At 35.3% G+C, this 19,001-nt stretch overlaps 3 protein-coding genes across 12 annotated transcripts; all 3 read left to right on the top strand.

Annotated features, from left to right (window-relative positions):
- Window positions 1-1,738: 1,738 nt before the first annotated feature.
- LOC110635807 (serine/arginine-rich-splicing factor SR34) lies at window positions 1,739-8,378 on the top strand. 9 transcript variants are annotated; one of them, XR_002491221.2, is made up of 15 exons: window positions 1,739-1,892; window positions 2,221-2,312; window positions 3,303-3,368; window positions 3,446-3,520; window positions 3,619-3,721; window positions 3,831-3,877; window positions 4,084-4,141; window positions 4,451-4,500; window positions 4,589-4,645; window positions 4,786-4,925; window positions 5,000-5,113; window positions 6,753-6,823; window positions 6,914-7,005; window positions 7,421-7,454; window positions 7,868-7,964. XR_002491221.2 is itself a non-coding variant. In XM_021785285.2 (14 exons), the coding sequence occupies exons 2-14, from the start codon at window positions 2,226-2,228 to the stop codon at window positions 8,118-8,120; spliced, it is 930 nt and encodes a 309-aa protein (XP_021640977.2). In that variant the 5' UTR covers window positions 1,740-1,892; window positions 2,221-2,225; the 3' UTR covers window positions 8,121-8,378. The 9 variants fall into 9 exon arrangements, 5 of the variants coding, with proteins under 5 accessions (XP_021640967.2, XP_057994940.1, XP_021640977.2 ...); XR_009145398.1 differs by having other exon boundaries at window positions 6,914-7,454; window positions 7,868-7,979; XR_009145399.1 differs by having other exon boundaries at window positions 6,753-7,005.
- Window positions 8,379-9,363: 985 nt separating this feature from the next.
- On the top strand, window positions 9,364-10,919 carry LOC110635773 (phytochrome A-associated F-box protein). The gene has a single exon (XM_021785227.2). The coding sequence runs from the start codon at window positions 9,719-9,721 to the stop codon at window positions 10,703-10,705; it is 987 nt and encodes a 328-aa protein (XP_021640919.2). The 5' UTR covers window positions 9,364-9,718; the 3' UTR covers window positions 10,706-10,919.
- A 2,725-nt stretch (window positions 10,920-13,644) lies between these two features.
- Window positions 13,645-18,601, top strand: LOC110635782 (protein OPI10 homolog). Of its 2 annotated transcripts, none has more exons than XM_021785243.2 (3): window positions 13,645-14,053; window positions 14,134-14,612; window positions 17,856-18,601. In XM_021785243.2, exons 1-2 carry the CDS (start codon window positions 13,951-13,953, stop codon window positions 14,595-14,597), a joined length of 567 nt encoding a protein of 188 aa, XP_021640935.2. In that variant the 5' UTR covers window positions 13,645-13,950; the 3' UTR covers window positions 14,598-14,612; window positions 17,856-18,601. The 2 variants fall into 2 exon arrangements, with proteins under 2 accessions (XP_021640935.2, XP_021640944.2); XM_021785252.2 differs by lacking the exon at window positions 17,856-18,601 and adding an exon at window positions 16,399-16,624.
- Window positions 18,602-19,001: the final 400 nt, after the last annotated feature.

Below are 19,001 nucleotides of genomic sequence, written 5' to 3'. Positions count from 1 at the left end.
ATTGGTAATAATGTCTATCTTACGTGAAATGTTGTTGATGTGAAAATCCATGTAAATCCATTCATACATTATACATGTATGAATGAATAATAAAGTTAATGAGGGTTAGTTTACTCACTGAGCTTGCGTTAACTTACCCCATTCCCTTAACCCTCAGGTGCAGGGTTACATAACTAGAAGAGTTCTTTGAAGAGAGAGCATTAGGGTTAGTCTTAGCCTTTTTTTATGTATGATGTATAGGTAGATGAACATGTAATTTATGAATGGATAGTACTGTGCTAGTAATTAAAGAAAATTGAAAAAATATAATAATTGTTTAAGTATGAGGATGCATATATTGTATTAATACTTGTGAGGGTACACACGTTTAACTACTACACTTTGGATCTTATGTATGTTAAGATTCAAATTATGAATCATTATTATGTTATGAATGCTTATATATAGATGAAAAGACTAAGGTGTAATGGTTTGGTGTATGTTAAGATAGTGAGATGTAGAAATATATGTATGTTTATCAGGTTTTAAGTTTCTTACGGGTTCTGATAGTCTTAAGCTGACCCGATCACAAGCGCCGATAACAGCTCCTGATTTGAGTCGTTAGAAAAATATGTTAATTATATATATTTATATCTATATTATATGTAAAAAGATTTTAATTATTTCTATTATAAAATTTTTATTTAAAAATTTGAGAGATAATAAAAATAAAAATAAAATTTAAAATAGTTAATAAAAAATTTAAAACATTACATAATTATATATATCAAAATTAAAAAAATATAAATTAAAATTATTAATAACTATATACATTAATGCAGATAATTCCTTAGATTGTTTTATTGCTAGAATGCACCTAATAGTCTCAGGGCTCAAATTTTGTCTGAGTGAAATTTAAACTTCAAGCTGGTTGAATTGGCATATTTTGATCATGGAGGTTGAGGTGAGTAAAAATGAATTATAACTGAAAAAATAAATTGAATTATTTTAACTTGATTTTCAGTTTGTTTGATCTTATTCAACTAGTATTTTAAATATATATATATATATATATATATATATATATATATATATATATATATATATATATTATTTTGACTCAATTAAAAAAATGGTCAAATTTAAAAAAAACTGATCAATTTTCCAATTTGACCATTTTTTATTTTATGGGCTTAATGTAAAGTAATTTGTGATTTTATAGTAGGTCAAAAAATAAAAGTACAAAAATAAAAAAACCTAACAAAATACGTCCAAAACAATAAATTAAATTAAATTAATTGAAAACTTTTAATTCAATTTTTTCAGTTGAACTCCTACTTTGGTTTGATTATTATTTTTTAATAGTTTATTTTTTTCAGTTAATTTTATTTGATCTAACTTGAAATTAAACCGACTGATTGCATATCATTGCTCGGAAAAATCTTGTCATGTGTGATTACTTGTGATTTTTTTTTTTATTTTTTAAGAAAATACTAATTTTTATTTTTTATAAAAAAATAAATGAAATATGAAAAGATAGTTTACTTGTTAATAATAATAATAATGGAAAGTAATTTTTTAATTATAAAAATAAAAAATTATTAATATATTTTATAATTAAAAATATATTTTATTATTTATTTATTTATTTTATAATTATGAATGGTTGCTACCCTCATTAAGGGTGGTCCCATTACAAACTAAATGATCCTCCGGATCAATTAACCAGCAAAAAAGATCAAAAGATCTGCACCGCAGATTGCTCTAGTACAGAGTGGGCGCAATATATATTTTGTATACGGTGCAACACCATATCATATTTACTAACCGATAACTAGACTCTCACCCGATCTCAAAACCCTAACCTTCGAAGTTTTCTTCTCCCTCTGACCGAGCCTCTATTTCATCGAAAGGTATACTTTTATCTACTTCTTCAATCTCCAGACAAGCCTAACGATCAGTCACTCGACCCGTGTTTGGTTTGCTGGAAATTGCAGGAAAAGTGGAACTTTTATTTTCCTTTTTAAATTATTACGTTGTTTTCACTTCATAAATGTGTTTTCTTTGTTACGACTCGGTTAAATTTATTCAGGATTCAGCTGAGTGATAAATAAATAAACGCGTGATGTGAACTTTTTCTTATTTAGTTATTTTTCTTCTATTAAAATTTGGAAGATGATGAGCTTTGGTTTGATCGTTAAATTTAAGGCCCTTCTTTGTGCAATATATCGATGGTTTCAGGGAAAATGAGTAGCCGCGCTAGCAGGACTCTCTATGTTGGCAATCTGCCGGGCGATATTCGCGAGAGAGAAGTGGAGGATTTGTTCTACAAGGTAATACAGCTTCTGGTGTTTTTTGGATTCAATTTGAACGTGACATGCTTCTTATTTTTACATAAGGCTGTTTGTTACTTCCAATTATTATTAATTTTTTTTTTAATTTTTTTTATGCCTTATAATTCTTTCTTTTGAGTTTATGTATAATTCCAAGCATGCAAATATATGCTTTAATTTTTTTTCCCCTTTTCCCCTCTTGGTGGACTCCATAGTACTATTATTGGTCGAGTGCCATTAGAAATACAGGAAATACAGTAACTGAGCTATTTACAAGAGTCTAAAGAATAGTGTTCAAATAAGTAATACTTTACCTAACCGATACCATTCCCAAACTAAACTCTACATCTTCATAGTCATAGTTGGGTATACTCCATCAGGGGATGGAGTTCTCATTCTTTTGTCGAATGTCTATTCATTTTGGTTAGATAAGCTTGCTACTGAATGAAGCTTAACTGCCTTTTTTTTTTTTTTTCCTTGTATTATGTCCAAATTAGAGTGTTTATTGTTCTAAAATGTCTCAATATCTTGTGTGACATGGAAGACCAAATTATTAAGTATTAAAAACATCAGAACAGAAGTTGAAGTTTACATTAAGGAGTAGACAAAAAGCCATTCGCTTGTAACCATATAATTATAGAAAAACTTGATAATATACACGTGGGTAAGGAGGAATAAAGGATTCTTATGATCCTGCAAATGCTTTTGGAAGGTGCTCGCATTGAGTTCTTGTCATTGTTGTGGTTGTCACCGTCTTTAGTGTTTAAGGGTGGGAAAGATGGGGTGTTCTTCTAATTAGATCACTAAGAAACTTGTCGATGAGTCGATGTCAAGAATTCTGGCCAGTGGCTGCCGGTTACAGGGTTTGACATAAGGAAAAAGTATTAAAGAATTTATGTAGGACTTATGGATAGCTTATCAACCAGTTCCTACTTTATTAAGTTGAAATAAATCTCTCTGGAATCTCTGAATTTTTCTTTCCATTTGCAGTATGGTCCCATAGCACACATTGATCTCAAGATCCCACCAAGGCCTCCGGGTTATGCATTTGTTGAGGTGAGCTAGGGAATGCTCATTCCCCTTCTACCTTCCTTTTATGACATGTGCTTTTAATTTCTATAAATTGGTTGCAGTTTGAAGAGGCTCGAGATGCAGAAGATGCAATTCGTGGTCGTGATGGCTATGATTTTGATGGGCATCGTTTACGGGTTAGTTAAATTTTTTTTAACAGTGTTATACTTCACATTGGTTGATTAGCTGTTTGCATCTCTTCTTTTGAATCTTATATTTCATGCTTATAAAATAGGTGGAGCTTGCTCATGGTGGGCGTGGATATTCATCCTCAGATCGCCACAGTAGTTACAGTGGTGGTCGTGGACGAGGAGTATCTAGGCGCTCTGAGTATCGTGGTATGTAGTAAATATGATATATTTTTTACCATTTAACATTTATTAACAAGTAGGCATAATTTAGTATATGTATCATGTGTCCTTAACCTGAAATTGTCTATTTGTGCAGTTTTAGTTACTGGGTTACCATCATCTGCTTCATGGCAAGATCTTAAGGTGTCTTGAACTCCTTTTTTCCCTTCCTTATCAAAAAGTTGCGCGCCCCACCCCAAACACCCCCCCCCCCACCCTTTTCTTTTTTTTCTCCTGTTGTGATCTCTTCCTTACCTTTCATTCTGTGTGATGCTGATGCCCTTACGTTGAACCATCATTCTTAAAGTTGTGTTTGAAGTTAATCAATAACTAAACATATTCCCCCTCAGGATCACATGCGACGTGCAGGTGATGTCTGCTTCTCTCAAGTGTTCCGTGATGGTAGTGGTAAGATATTTTTATTTTATGCTTGCACAGTTCTTCAAGAGATGAACCTATGCGTAATATTACTATTATTACTTTTATTTTTGATTCAGATATTGTTATTTAGTTTGCACTCTTTATTTAGATCTCATGGACGTGACTCAAGTTGAGAATTAAGACCTTTGAAATAATGCCACACTATATTGGGCAGTCCTTACAGTCCTGTGCTTTAAAACTTTTTAATGTAAAGATGATGATTTTTTAATTGATTTATTAGTATGGACAATATCTGGACTAACCTTTTGTGTGTTGTTATATTATTGTTGGCTTTAGGTACCACGGGGATTGTGGATTACACAAACTATGAAGACATGAAGGCAGCAGTAAGTTTCTTTTCTCTTTCCATTTTCTGATTAACTAAAATTTTGTTCACTTTTCAGTGCCTGATAATTTCATATATTTTCTCTTCAGATCAAGAAACTTGATGACTCTGAGTTTAGAAATGCATTTTCCCGGGCATATGTTCGTGTATGATTGGAATCTCTATTCTCTCTCCCTCTTTACCTCACACGAACACACGTACGCATGTGTATATGCACTGATATATCTGTGTGTGTATTTTATGTTTGTATGTTTGTTGCATTGCTTAATAATAATTTGGCTTATAGGTGAGGGAATATGATTCCAAGAGGGACTTCTCTAGGAGCCCCAGCCGCGGCCGATCTCATTCAAGAGGCCATAGTAATAGCCGCAGCCGTAGCCGTAGTCGTAGCCGAGGCCGAAGTTCTGGCCGGAGCAGGAGCCGGAGGTTTATATTGTTCTAGACTTTCTTTAGTAATTGGCTGGAGTTGTTATTGTTTATTAACCTTGTCATTTGTGCAGCAAATCTCCTAAAACCAAATCTTCACGCGGCTCGCCTATTAGGTCAAGATCAAGATCAAGATCAAGATCTGCTTCTCGTTCCCGCTCTGGATCAAAGCCCCATTCTTTGTCGAGGTATTCTTTCTTGTCTGCGTAATTCAGGGTTTGTTTGATGAGGCATTACTCATTCTATTTTGTTGATGTGGATGAATGCTTGCCAATTTCTGTTGTGTATATGTATTGGCATATTTCTGTATTGTGGAATTGTTGGCATTCTGTAGAACAGAGATGAGAATTGCAATTGGTATATTTGAATTTTCAACTCTACTCTTAGGATGCATTTTGTTGTGTTAAAGAATCTATTGAGATTTCCAATCTTTGAAATGAGAGTGGAAGATTCTCCTGATAGATTACTGTTACCCTTTTATTTGGGATGAAAGTAAGCTAACATGGTAAAAATTAATATGTTTTACTTGCTTTTGGTGAAACCTGAGACATTGGGTGGTGAGAGACGTAGAGAGTCAATTATAAATTAAAAAAGTTTGTCTCATACATGCATTTAAACATTCGAAAAAAGTGCATTTTTTATGCATGCTAAAGAAGTTTGAATTACACTGTTTACCAAATGCTGGATGGTTGCCCCTTTTTGTAAGCAATCAGACAACTACTGATATGTGAAGTTATGGTATAAATTGCTTTAAGTTAGTTGACCAAGTGGTTGGAAGACATACACTATCTATTTTTCTGTGTCTTGGTTTCACATTGGTATCTTCGGATGCTTTCTGTTGTCAATTGATTATTGATGTGAAATTTTTGTTCAATCCCAGTGCAGCTGGGATACACCTTGTGGTTGCTTCTATTTTTCTGTGTCTTGGTTTGACATTGGTATCTACGGATGCTTTCTGTTGTCAATTGATTATTGATGTGAAATTTTTGTTCAACCCCAGTGCAGCTGGGATACAACTCGTGGTTGCTAGTTGGAGGGTGTTTCAGTTCCGTCCCTCATCTTCATTTTGTCACCAAAAAATTCCATAACTTTGAAAACATTATGCTAAAATCACTCATATGCCAGAATTCGGTCAATTGTCCAACAAGACGCCTTTGTGGCTGTGCCACACTATCCCCAAAAAAAAAAAAAAAAAAAAAAGAGGAAATTATTGTCAAAATTCCTCTGCCACAATTTCTTCTCACAGGCTAGACTTGCTTCCTTTCCCTTATCCTTACTCATTTCCATCCAGCTACAACCCCTCATTCTGGCTCTCTACCACGTGGGATTTCTTCTTTATTTTATTTTTTGACACGTGGTACTGTCATGTAAGCTTTTTACTGGAAATCTAACCAGATTATGATGAGAGAGATTTTAGTGTAACATTTTTGAAGTTTCGGGATTTTAGTGTAGCATTTTTGAAGTTTAGGAATTTTGTGATAACAAAATGAAGGTGAAGGACAGAAGTGAAACAGCCCCAAAGCTGAGGGATGGTTGATAAAATTACCCAATAAATTTATCATATGATATATATAGAAATTATATTATGGATTTAAATTGTTGAAGTTGTTAAAATTGGAATTTGCTTTTGTTCTAAATAATTATGATTTTGAAATTATTTTTAGGTTCAAATTTCTTCCTAAGATTATCATGTGATTCTTCCTTTGACTTTTCATTGTTTGTTTCATTAAATGGATGGGGTAATTGAAAAATCAATTTCGGACTTTCAGAAGATCATCATTCTCTTTCTTCTTGTTGTATGAAAATTGCCTTGTTTGATACATGCAGCGAACTGGGGATTGGATAATAGGATCTTGATGGGATATGGTTCAGTTCCTGCCTCTTTTTGGGTTGTGGAGGTATGCTGTTTTTCAGATGAGCAGCTCTGGAAACCTTCATGGTGTCTCTTATCTAATGTATTTAGCTTGATAAATGTCCATGGGTGCTAGATTGGGAACAAAGGAGATTATGGCTTGCAATAGTAAAGCTGGATTTCTGTGAACTAACTGCTAGTGGATCTGGAAGTCACCAGCAATGAGCGGTAGAAACTATATCATTATCATTTTCTACTCCAACAAATGCCAAGCTAATAGGTCCTGCTAGCTGGACTCATTGTGGATTTTGTGGTACAGTGGGGAAGCATGCTTCTTTTCTGTCCAATGGCGTCTTGGAAACCTATTATAATTCTTTAGTTGAGATTTTTTTTTCCCTCCACTTAGGTATATTGTTTGGGTGGGAATTTTATGAAATGACCCCGAACCACCCCACCCCCCCCCCACCCCCCCTTTTTTTTTACCATTTGTTTTCTCTTGAATTGCTAAAGATTTATGTCTCTTCCTTTTATCCCTTTTGAATTTGGTAACACTGACGTGGAAGAGGCATCAAGGCTCTTGGATGAGAGTTCTTAAAAGGAACGTGTGGATTTTAAATTTGGGTTGTTTCTGGAACTTTTGCAGATCACATTCAAGATCAAGGTCTCCACTTCCATCTGTAAGTCATTGCTAACGTAGGTTTATATAAAATTTTCAATTGTCATGGACCTTATTATCTGTTGCAACCTAGCATATTCTTGTTATGACAAAGCTGGCCTGACAATGGAGTTGGGTTAAAAGAGAAAAAAAAAAAAAGGCCTGGAAAGTGAAATTGAATTAGGGATTTGATTATACTTGAATGGAGTTAGCTTTTCAATCCAATTTAGAATTAGGGAGAATATTCCTTTTGCTTCACTTGATAATGTATAACTCTACTTATTCTAATACATTCAAGCACGTCCTGGATGGATTATGTGAATATAGTAGACTCATTCTCCTCTGCAGTCAATGGGATGTCTATGGTTTTAGACACTGGGGGTGGCCTATTTTCTATGCTATATATGATATTTTTGTTGATATTGTTATCTGCAGCGACAGAAACGCGTGAGTAAGAGTCCAAAAAAACGAAGTGTCAGCCGGAGCCCAAGTGGTAGCAGAAGCAGAAGCAGGAGCAAGAGCTTATCCCGGTCTCACTCTAGTGCATAATGATTTCTCCTTATATGCTTATGTGTTTGTTTTCATTGTTAGTTTTAGAGCCTAGAATTTGTAGATGGTATCTCCTTGATTTTCTGATTGCTGGACTTATTAATAGTTTTGACTTGTTTTAAATTTGTTTAACAGGTGAGTCTGGCGACTCCAATCTGAGTCAGGAAGCTTGAATGAGCATGTGATGCTTAAACTTGCATGATAAATTGTTGAAGTTGATTGCTGCAGGCAATCAAGTTCTGGAAATTGGAAAACATATATTTTTGTCTTTTGCAAGACTTTTGGACTCTTGTGGCTTGCACATTTTGTAGGCGTGATGTGGATTATGTGTCCAAATTGATAAGTTTGTTTTGATGGATTTGAGTGCCTACAATAGATTGATTCCATATCCTTTTAATTCGTCTGGTTTAGTTGTGTTTTAATCTTTTTTGGGCCAAGTAGGTGGGTCATCTTGATGAATGGTGAATGTTTGCGGGAGCTCTAGTTATGCACATAAATTTGACAGATTGGTTTGGTGGTATGCCTTTGTGAATGATGAATGTCCGTGGGAGCTTTAGTTATGCCCACACAATTTCATTGGTGAAAGTTTTGTCCACTTGAGGCCTGTTTAATTTGACAGATAGGCGCGTATGGAAAAATAAGGATGCTTTTCAAGGATGAATTGGAAGTTCCTGTGGGCAGCCATTTTTGTCTTTATTGTTGGATCCTGTGGACGGTCTCTTATTGTGACCTTTCGAGACCAGATTGGAAGTGATATCCCTATCCCACCAAAGTCGAGAGACCGGCACCAACACCATTTGTCGGGAGTGAAGTTTAAGGGGAGGTGTCGTCAAGTGGTGGCTTTGTGTGGCGATGGTACATCCACCACAGTATGTCAAGAAGGCAAAATTAGTAATAACAATGATGGATAAATGAGAATTAGTAATAAGCGCAAATGATCGAGTTACTTCATTTGCAAAAAAGTTATTTAGTATCTCTATATTTGAGGGGAATTATTTTTTAATAAAAAAATATAAAAATAATATTTAAAAAATTAAATAAAAATACTTAAATAAATTAAAATTTTAGTTTTTATATAATAAAATTTTCATTTTATTTGAGCATGCTTTTTTTTAAAATTTAGATATCTAATTAATTATTTTTATTAAAATGAGTGAATTAAATAATAATATTTTTAAAATATATAAATAAATAAATAAATTTTTTTAAAATTAAAAAGTTTAATAGTAATTTAATTTAATTAATTTTATTAAAATATAAAAATTAAATAATAATTTTCCCTGATGAAGTGACAAAGGAAATGAAACGAAGTCGTCGGAAGTTGGCCCTGCGGATCCGCTTCTCAGTTTTGGCTTGGTTCTTGGCTCCTTAGATGCTAAAGGAAACGTCGAAGATAAGGCCAATCCTATTGAAATCACCAAAATAGACGTGCCGTGTGCTGCAGACTAAAAAAATATAAAAAATAAAAATTAAAAGCCTACCGAAAAGTGCGCAGAAAAATACACATAACAGTAGCTTGCATCCGCCAGTAGATTCTCACAAATCCAGAGCTGCCGCTGGTCTCAACTTCTATATTTTTTTTCTCAATTTCTCTATTATTTCTGTGTTCCTATATCAATTTCTTCTATTTTCTAATTAAAATTGAAGCTCTCACCAAACAGAACATAATTGAGAGAAACCATCCTTTATTCTCAGTTCAATTTCTTTCTGTCAGGGAGAAAAAAAAAAGGGAAAAAAATGCCTGATTCTACTGTGTCCGTGTTCTCAAATCTGTCTGACGATGTGGTTCTCAACATCTTCTTCAAGCTTGAAGACGACCCCTGTAGCTGGGCTCGTCTTGCTTGTGTCTGTACCAAGTTCTCTCTTCTCATCAGCAACATCTGTTGGAAGGCAAAATGCAACAAAACCATTCCATCCGTTGTAAGCGATCTTCTCGCTGGCCCCGACGCATCGATACCTGGTGGCTGGTCGGCACTCCATAAGCTCGCCGTCTGCTGTCCTGGCCTCCTCCACGCGGGCGTTCTCCTTGAACACTCTGATTTTGGCCTCGAGCGCGATCTCGGCCCCGATGATAATTACCATAAGCTGGCGTCCTTTCAATTGAAAAACACACTGCCACCGCCTCCATCCTCTTCCAGCATTTCTGATGCTACTCCTGAAAACTGCGATTGCTCTTGGTCATTATTCGACGACCTTTATTACGATACAGTATATGATGCGTCTGAGTCACAAGATGGTGCCGCGGATGTGAGTGAAGAAGTTAGAGACGATAAAACTGTTAAGGGGCGTGGAAATTTCTCTGTTTGTAAGAGGAGGAAAATCTGCAGACCTTTGAGATCTCATTTAGCATCTGGGGTCTGGAATTTGAGTCGAGAACAAGGGAATAAGTTATTGGCGAGCCGTTTTCGAGGGGATTGCTTGTACATTTGTGATTGGCCTGGCTGCATTCATATCGAAGAAAAACGCAATTACATGCTTTTCAGGGGGATTTTCAAGAATTTTAAGCGGTCAAGGGTCTGGAGGACGATCAATGATGGGTATAGGAGCAAGATTGATCTTAAATGTGCCTTCTGTGGGTGCAAGGAGACCTGGGATTTGCACTCTGCGTTTTGTTTGAGGAGGGTTTTCGGGTACCATGACGATGGTGAGCCAGTTGTTCGAGCCTATGTTTGTGAGAATGGACATGTCTCTGGGGCTTGGACCGATTTGCCATTGTACACTTGATGGCACTTCTTATGGGTATTGCAACAGCTTTACCACTCGTTTTAGTTGATATTTTATTTATCCAGTGATTGGGATTGGTATGAATTGGTAATTGTATTTGTGTTATGTGATTCTTGCCTATGGTATCGATACATGTGTTGTTGTTGTACCTTTTAGTTGTCACCTTGTTTAATTGGTTAGTAGTTATAATATAATTGTGGTGTGCAATTTTCAAGTCTGAGAATGTTTCAGCTGTTATTATATTTACTTAATTTTGGATCTTTCTTTGTCTTGATGAAAGAAAATTTACTTAAAACTGCCAATCTTTGTCTTTAAGAACTCGAGTTATCTCCATGGGTTCATTAAGAACTCAGGTTTATTGTTTGTATTATATCTTTTAGACATCAGTTCTTGGTTGTAGAACAAGAAATTAGGCTTGAAGGATGATTGGCAGATATGACTTTCTTCAGATAATCAAAGAAAACTTAAGCAAACAAAATAAGACCATTAGTCTCACTTTAGCAGGATCTAGGACTCACCCATATCAAGAAAGCCTCTGACATTCTAGGGTTAGAATTACATTGAATGACTAAAGAAATATAAATTGTTGGAATTGTATTGACTAAATTATTGAATGCTAATTTACAAGCATTGCTATTTAGATTCCTGTTCCACATGAACTTTGGACATATTAAGCAAAGAGGACTTCTTTATTTGATCCCTATGTTGACTAGGGTTATTAATATAACTCAATACAAGCTTTGGTTCAAAATGTCTACTTTTTGGGAAGTCACTTCCTAGAAAGTAAGTTAAATAGGTTGGGATAAGTTGTTTCTTGGGAAGTGAAGTAATTAAGAGCCTTAACTTCCGAGGAAGTCAAGGATAATAGTGAACCAAACAAGCCAAAGTTTAACACTTTTCAGGAACTTGAATTTCCTGAGTTGAGTTACCCCCAACAAAGACAATCTGATGAAAAAAGAAAAGCACATCATTAAATATGTTAGTTAGAGGATACTAAAACTCAACTTAACTTAACTCATTTAAGCTTTTATCTCAAAAATTTGGGGTAGGCTATATGGATTCGCTTTCTCCACTCTAAACGATTTTTAGAGGATACTAAAAATTAGCTTAAAATTAAATTTGACATATTTTAGTCATAAGAACTTCAAAACAACTAATCAACTTTTTCAACAGCATCTCAATGGTGTTTTTCTAAAAGCATTTTTTTAGTCTCCCTACCCCAAACAGGGCCTAAATCAGAGTGTACTCCTGCTGAATTTGCAATGTTGACCTGCAGAAAATAGTTAACCCAATTTCCATATGTAATCCACCACATGGCCGCCCCATTATCCTACCAAATCAAAGCTTGATTTAATTTCTATCATATATAGATAGAGTTTGCTGGTGCAATTTCACAAGCAGCTGCATTGGTCTTTGTATATACCTAACCTTTGTCTTTTAATATCTCAATTAGGAGGAAATTGAGCTGATGGTGTCTTCAAAATGTTTACAGTTTGTTTTTGACATAAATGATGGCATTTTGAATCTGGAGTAAATATTTCTTTTGCAGTTCATCTTGAGATTTTTTTTATATAAGAATGTGTGATAAAGCTTGATATGGTTGTCAAAGACTTTTCTGAATTATGGGCTAATCATCAAATAAAAATGATTGACTAAGATGCGAGCATACGGTGATACAAATCAGGTAGCATTCAACTGATTAATGTGTCTCTTTACAATGCGATTCCAACGTCAAAGATAAATCAAGATTTATTGAACAGATCAGCATCTTTTGCTTGACTCGACGGCTGGAAACTTGTGGTGTCCTGAATTGTTTATGTTCCTTAATTGTACATTGTTCTAATGTTTCAAGTGTTATTGTCTGATGGCTTTTGACTTTCAATTTTGGGACTTCGGCATTGAGAATTAGGGTTTTGGTCTCAATTATTTTGCACAGTTTTGTTAATATTGTATGAAGTGTTATAAAAATAGGATGTCGTGTCAAAGTTAAATGGATTGCGCTGTATAATTGAAGATGGTTTGTAGCATGTAGGTATCTCGTAGGTGCGATTTACTAGATAACTTGGCAGTTGCTTGTCTTTAATTTGTAGGTAACGTCTGGAACAACAGCATGAATTGGTCCTTTTGCTCAAAAAAAAAAAAAAAAAAAGCTCATGAATTGTTCCTGTCCCTGTGCGAAGTCTGTAAATTATCATATGTGATTTCATTGGCTTGCAGTAATGAATTATTTCTGACATATAAAGATGTAGAAGACTACTGGAAATTTAGTGTTTCCAATTTATCAGTATACATATTGCAGGTAGGAGTGGCCATTGGTTTGCTCTGGCCAGAACCAGTGGCTTGTTTCAAGGTTCAGGGAAATCGGGACTGGACCGTAGAGTTCTCTTGATTTTGGTCCGGTTTTATTAAATTCTAGTGTTAAAATTTTTTTTAAAGAAAGAACTTGGTTTTAGCCTGAAATCAGACTGGACTGAACCAATAGATTCCAATTCAAAGCTGGTTTTGTTGTTTTCGATTTTGACTGGTCTTAATTTTGGGTTGAATCATACTCTGGCTGGGCCTAAATTTCCAGGAGACAGTAATGTTTCATTCCAACAGTACGCTCCATTTGACGAGCATAGTTTGGCGAGCGAGCATCTTGCTTCTATCTTGTTTAAAGTGATAAGGGTATTCCTTATCAACTGGCATTGCAAGAGAAAACATGTTTTAGAAATTGAACTAAAAGCTCCTGCATTGCTTGGCAAATAATCTAAATTTTTTATTTATTTTTTTTCACTTGTGGAACGTATGAAGAGGCTATAAAGAAAGGGGCGGCAGAAAAAAGACGAGCACAGAGAGTGACCAGAGCCCTTTTTCATGGCCAATGAAGTGGGATACCATGTGCTGTTTTGTAGCAAGCATCGTTTGGTGGGGTTCCTGAAGTGATGTTCTGATAAATTAATAGTGATCGGAATATTACAAAGAGTGGTCCATGGTCCATAATCCATGGGCTTGGAGCCCACAATTATTAACAGTGGAAAGCAACGGAAAGATGCAAGCGCAACCTGGGTCTATCCAAAAGTTTTCTAGACATTACTAGACTCTTCACCGCCCCTTTTCTTTCTTCTTCGAACCTTCTTTTATTTCACTGCACTCTCCTTCATCGATCATCATCGTCATCATTTGTCCCAAACGAAAGCACTTCATTAACATAGACTGAAACAAGGCAAGCACCCAAAAATAATCTCTTACTTTCAACAAAAATCATGTTCGGTGTGGTCTTCCCCAACCGGAGCTTTCCTATGGACATTTCCACTTTCTCCCAAATCGACACCTTCCATTGGATTCTCGACATGAACACTTTCGTAGGTAAGCCTTCCCTATTCTCCTTTTCCCGTTATATAATGAAAGCTTTCACCTTATTCGCTGCTTTGTTCCAACTTGCGCAGGTGAGGCCTACGATCAAATCCGCGAAGTCTGCATTTTCCTCTTAAACAGTTTCTCTCTTCCACCGGAGAAAGCCCTAGCCGTCTACATTCAGTCTCCTGGTTCACCTTTCCAATTCTGCGGCGCCGTCACTCTATCACGTCCCTCCGCCGTCCTCTCCCTCAATTGGCCTGAGCCCGGTGGACAATTGCAGCTTACGGCGGCGGATTCTGCCCCGCTGTCTGCTAAAATAGGGGTTTCGGTCGAGGACTTGGCGTCACTGCCGTCGTTGGATATAGCCGCCGAGAAAAGGATCGAACGGCTTGCTATGAAAGTTGGGGAGAATTTGTTTAATTATATGCAGTCGTTTTGTGGAGTTGATGGGAGCAAGTTGATTGTGCCTATGGATATTTTGGACCGATGGTTTAAGAAGTTTCAGGAGAGGGCTAAGCGTGACCCGGAGTATTTGAAAGGCTTCGATTTGTAATCTTTAAATTTCAAGGTATTTTCTCCCTTTTCTCATTTTTGCTCTTCGAGTTAGGGTTGTTTTAGGAAGAAATTAGGAAAACCATATGGCAGCATTTTGTTGTTATTGCTCTGTTTGCCTCTCAAACGCACTGGTGTTATTTTTGGAAGATGTTGTTGTTGGATTTTAATTTCATTATATAAATGTACTTTTCTAGTGAATTCGCAGTATCATATGGTCTCATTTAGTTCCTCTGAGCATATGTGCTTATTTCCTGCTTCTTCGTTCCTATAATGTCCTGAGCTGCCAGATATTTTGCTGGTTATATCAAGTTTAACTGTCCAAATTTCATTGTTCCTAAATGTTTCCTCTAGTCTAAGTGCTAATATCGCCCATTTATTGATCCAAGGAAGGTGGGCCTATAATTTTCCCATTAACTATGCTCGGCAGTAGTTTTACTCATTCAATTTGTTTTACATGAAGTGTCTGTTTCACAGACTCAAATCTGAACCCTTGGATCCATGCACCATAAGTTAAAGGGATTTAAGGGGGGAACTTTACTTTGTATTCTTCCCCATATAGGCAACATATAAAGCTGCTCTTCAGTAATGCGTTGTGGATGCATATGGTAGTACCGAAATAGTTATCTGTTTATACTCCAGGCCTGCTTCTGTACTACTACTATCACTACCAGGAGCAAACCCTCCGAACGGATCAACGAAGTTAACTTAATTGATATTCTAATCTTAGCTTGAGTTTAGATAAAAAAAGCACTGGAAACCCAACTAATATCAATCCTGTTGGGGACTCGGATCATTTCACTCCATCTCTTGATTGAGGTTGTACGTAATAACATCTAGTGCTGTGAAATTCCTCTTTACTGCCTGCCTCTGATTTTTCTTTGCTCTTGTAACTTTGTTGTGCTTGACTTTGTGTACCAATGCATTTACTGTTTTCTATTGGATAATTGTTTGGATCTATATCACATACCGGAACTTTTTAATTTGGGCATGAAAAGTGTAAGATTTTGAGGTATTAAAGTGTTTTAGAATATAACAATTCAGAAATAAAGTTTAATTAAATTTTAAAGTTTTAGGAATTAAATTATTGTTTAATTTAAAATATTGGGGACTCAAATTTAATGAAAAATTTATAATTTTATCAAGGACTAAAATGTAGACTCACTAACAAACTTTAGAGACTAAAGTAACTAATCTTAAAAGGCTAAATGCATTTGTGCACTCTTGAATTATTTGGGATTGACCTATTGCACCCTTAAACATTTTTTTTTAACCTATTGTTTTTCATAACAATTCAACACAAATTGGCAGATGACTGAAAGTGTGTTTTTTGCATGTGCTGACGCCTCAAAAAGTCAGGAGTGGCCCCACTTATGGCCTTCTCTCTTACGAAGAAACATAGAAGCTAGTTAAAGCAAATTAAACAAACATTCACAGCTCATCTTTGATTCTAACCCACTAATTTCTGCTCTCTCTTTATCTTTCTCTATATATATGTATTACAAATCTCTCTCTTGTTACCCCACCCACACAATCCCAACACACTTCATTTTTTCTTATGTTCACTTATTTTTCTTCTCTCGTCTTCCTCCTTTGGCTTTGTTTTTTGTTGGTGCTTGTACTTCAGATTTTGGGTAAAATCACATTTGGGTAAATCTGAAATGCCAATGGGCTGGGTACTTGCCAAATTGGTTAACAAGTTCATTATTCACATGATTGGATGATTGAAATCCATGGATTTGAAAAGTTCTATGTTGAGATATTCAGATGGAGAGGCAAAAAGCCTTGGAATTTGCTTGGAGGTATTGAGCCAAGGAGCATAACAAGCTGAAGCATATTGTTGGATGGTGACATTGGTTTAAATTCTAATACCCCCTTGGTAATTAAGCTTTTTGATTGGCAGGTTTTGTATATTGTCTCACTTGGTGTTTTTAGCTGTTGTTATTCTTACACTACTGTACATTGGTTCCATTTTGAAGGAATTTTGTTCAACTTCTAATTATAATCTATTCGTAGATGATTTTCTGATTTGGTCGATTTTGAATTCATGGATTCACTCATTAGTTTGATCAATTTTGGAATTTCTTATGACACGGTAAGAAGTGGTGCACTTAAATCTCCAGGGTTTGGATCTCAGTGTTACAAAATTTTCTTTCCTTTCTTCAAGTAAAGATTTCTCATTCTTATTCCTCTGTTTAAATGCAACTTACATTTTTTTTTATTCAAATTCTTCTGAATTTGAGATTTGAGTTTGATTCAAATTTTTATCGGTTTGATTTAAAATGGGTTGGGATGCTTCATTCTACATTTTCTAGTTTATTCGTGTCGTTTTGCTCTTCACAGTGATTGTGTTGATTACTGGTTGATCAGTTTTGAAGCTATTTGTGGAAGAGGAGAGGGTGTCGATGATTGTGATTCCCCTTTAGGTCTTGCAAATTGAGTATGATAGCAGAGGCCATTGACATAGAGAAAGAATGAGCAGAAATGGGAGGTTTTTAGTGAGAGAAATGTTAACTAGAGGGTAAGAGCACTTGGGATGGGTCAATCCGAGCTGTAAGAAAGGAAGTTAGGTTGGGTAGGAGAATCTGTAGGAAGAAGAAGAATAAGTGGGTTGAGACTGTTCTTTTGAGAAGGAAGAGGAAGGGGAGAGAATCTTCGAGAACAAGGAAGAAGAAAATGCCATGTTGATCCATCCGATTTGCTCACTCGCTCTCATACGCGCGATTACATGCTCCATGTTAATTGTGGCCGTTTGTATAGTACAGGAGTGGGGATATACGTTTGACCAATCTTAAAACAACAGATATGAAAGTAAATGTCATGCCAATAACTTTGGTTTTTAGTAATTTACCTATTATATATCTAGAAGCAAAGGTTAGTCTTTTTGGCAAGTCATCTTGCAATATTTTCACAGAAAAATAATAAACTCACTGGCAATTAGAGATTCAAAAGAACTTCCCAAAATTATGGTGTCAGGTGAGGTTGCATGCCAGAAAGATCGCCTTATGAAATATGGATTCCTATTGTTTGTTAAAAGCTAAGCCATATATTACAAGAAAATTTGTTGTCGGAACTGCAAGAGTTAGTGTTAGATGATAATAACTATGTCTAGGTAACATTCTACATATTAACGCCTTTCTTCAAAACCTGGGTTGTTAGCAGGGAGACCTGCTAATTTACTTCCAGACTACTGACATTCCGACTCAATGATCGATCAAGCAAGTTGATGATGTTTTTTTCTTTGTTTGTACAATAACAGGATATGAATTCCCTTTGATGCTCGCCTGTTAGATAAAAAACTGCTGCTATGCTAAGAAGTAGGAGAGGTGTATGTTTTGCCACCATTCTGAAGTGGCCTGTGTTGTGAATATAAACTTTAAAATGATAGGGGCTTAGATCTTTTGAATGCTACTGTTTGACGGTTTAGACCTTCAGTTTGCAACTTCTTAGTTAAGAGGATTTGGGATTTTGCTTTTTGATTATTTTGCACAAAACTTCTGTCATAAAAGCAGGATCGTGAGTGAGAAGGGAAAGAAATATTCTGTGATCGTGATTCTGAACCGCGAGTAATCGTGAATCTTTTATTGAGGTTTAAACTGTTGTTAAAATGTGATTTGAGTGCGGATTCCATGAGCAAGTGACTTGAGTAGGTACGCGTTTAAAAAGAAAAGGGTTCTACTTTAAATGTGATGAGAACTAGTAAATTCGTAGTGCAACTGCAACGTGACCTCTGCTTTGGAGCTCAACTATTTTATACTTGGGAAGAAGGTTGCAGGAAATTATTTTCAGCTCCTCGTTAAGTATCGCTCCTTCAACTTAGCGTACAAGTATAACATTGGCATTTGTGGACGCCTTTCAAAAGCTGTTCGGTGGCATGTAATTATTTTCCACTTATATATTTTTCATAGTTAAGAATATGTTTTTCATATAATAATTATTTGTACATTTTAAATTTAAATTTCTATAGTTAATGGTATTTATGGACCGCCAAAATGGATTTTAATATATCTCATGAAGTTTATTAGTTAGTTAAATTCAATCAAATAAACTGTTTAAAATCAACTTGAATAGTTTGTATATTATCAAAATCCGTAACATTATGAGATTTTCAATTAGTAAAATAAAATTAACTAAAATACACAACATTCACATCTCAGAATCGTTACAACGTAAAAAAAATATTATTAAGTAAAAAAAATATAAATATTTTAAATATAGAAGTAAAAAGTGTAAAATTTTAATAAAATATCGGTATTGAATATTAATATTGTATTCCTTTTTTTCTTGTTTTCAACTAAAGATAGAACTTCATTAGCCATCCAGGCAGCAAAGGACGAAACAATGTTTTCTTGGGACGTAGGATCGAACAAAAAAGATTCATCGTCAAGAACTTTAGCCGCTAGCA

Source organism: Hevea brasiliensis, chromosome 2, assembly GCF_030052815.1.
Source record: "Hevea brasiliensis isolate MT/VB/25A 57/8 chromosome 2, ASM3005281v1, whole genome shotgun sequence".
Classification (NCBI taxonomy): domain Eukaryota; kingdom Viridiplantae; phylum Streptophyta; class Magnoliopsida; order Malpighiales; family Euphorbiaceae; genus Hevea; species Hevea brasiliensis.
Note: the sequence above shows the minus strand (reverse complement) of the source record. Positions and strands in the feature narration are given on the sequence as shown.

Coding starts and splice junctions, on each gene's coding strand:
- LOC110635773 (XM_021785227.2), top strand. CDS start 9,719: ATGCCTGATTCTACTGTGTCCGTGTTCTCAAATCTGTCTGACGATGTG.
- LOC110635807 (XM_058138943.1), top strand. CDS start 2,211: ATGGTTTCAGGGAAAATGAGTAGCCGCGCTAGCAGGACTCTCTATGTT. Junction 3,722..3,830: donor TAGGCGCTCTGAGTATCGTG/GTATGTAGTAAA, acceptor CTATTTGTGCAG/TTTTAGTTACTGGGTTACCA. Junction 4,501..4,588: donor ATGAAGACATGAAGGCAGCA/GTAAGTTTCTTT, acceptor TTTTCTCTTCAG/ATCAAGAAACTTGATGACTC.
- LOC110635782 (XM_021785243.2), top strand. CDS start 13,951: ATGTTCGGTGTGGTCTTCCCCAACCGGAGCTTTCCTATGGACATTTCC. Junction 14,054..14,133: donor CGACATGAACACTTTCGTAG/GTAAGCCTTCCC, acceptor CAACTTGCGCAG/GTGAGGCCTACGATCAAATC.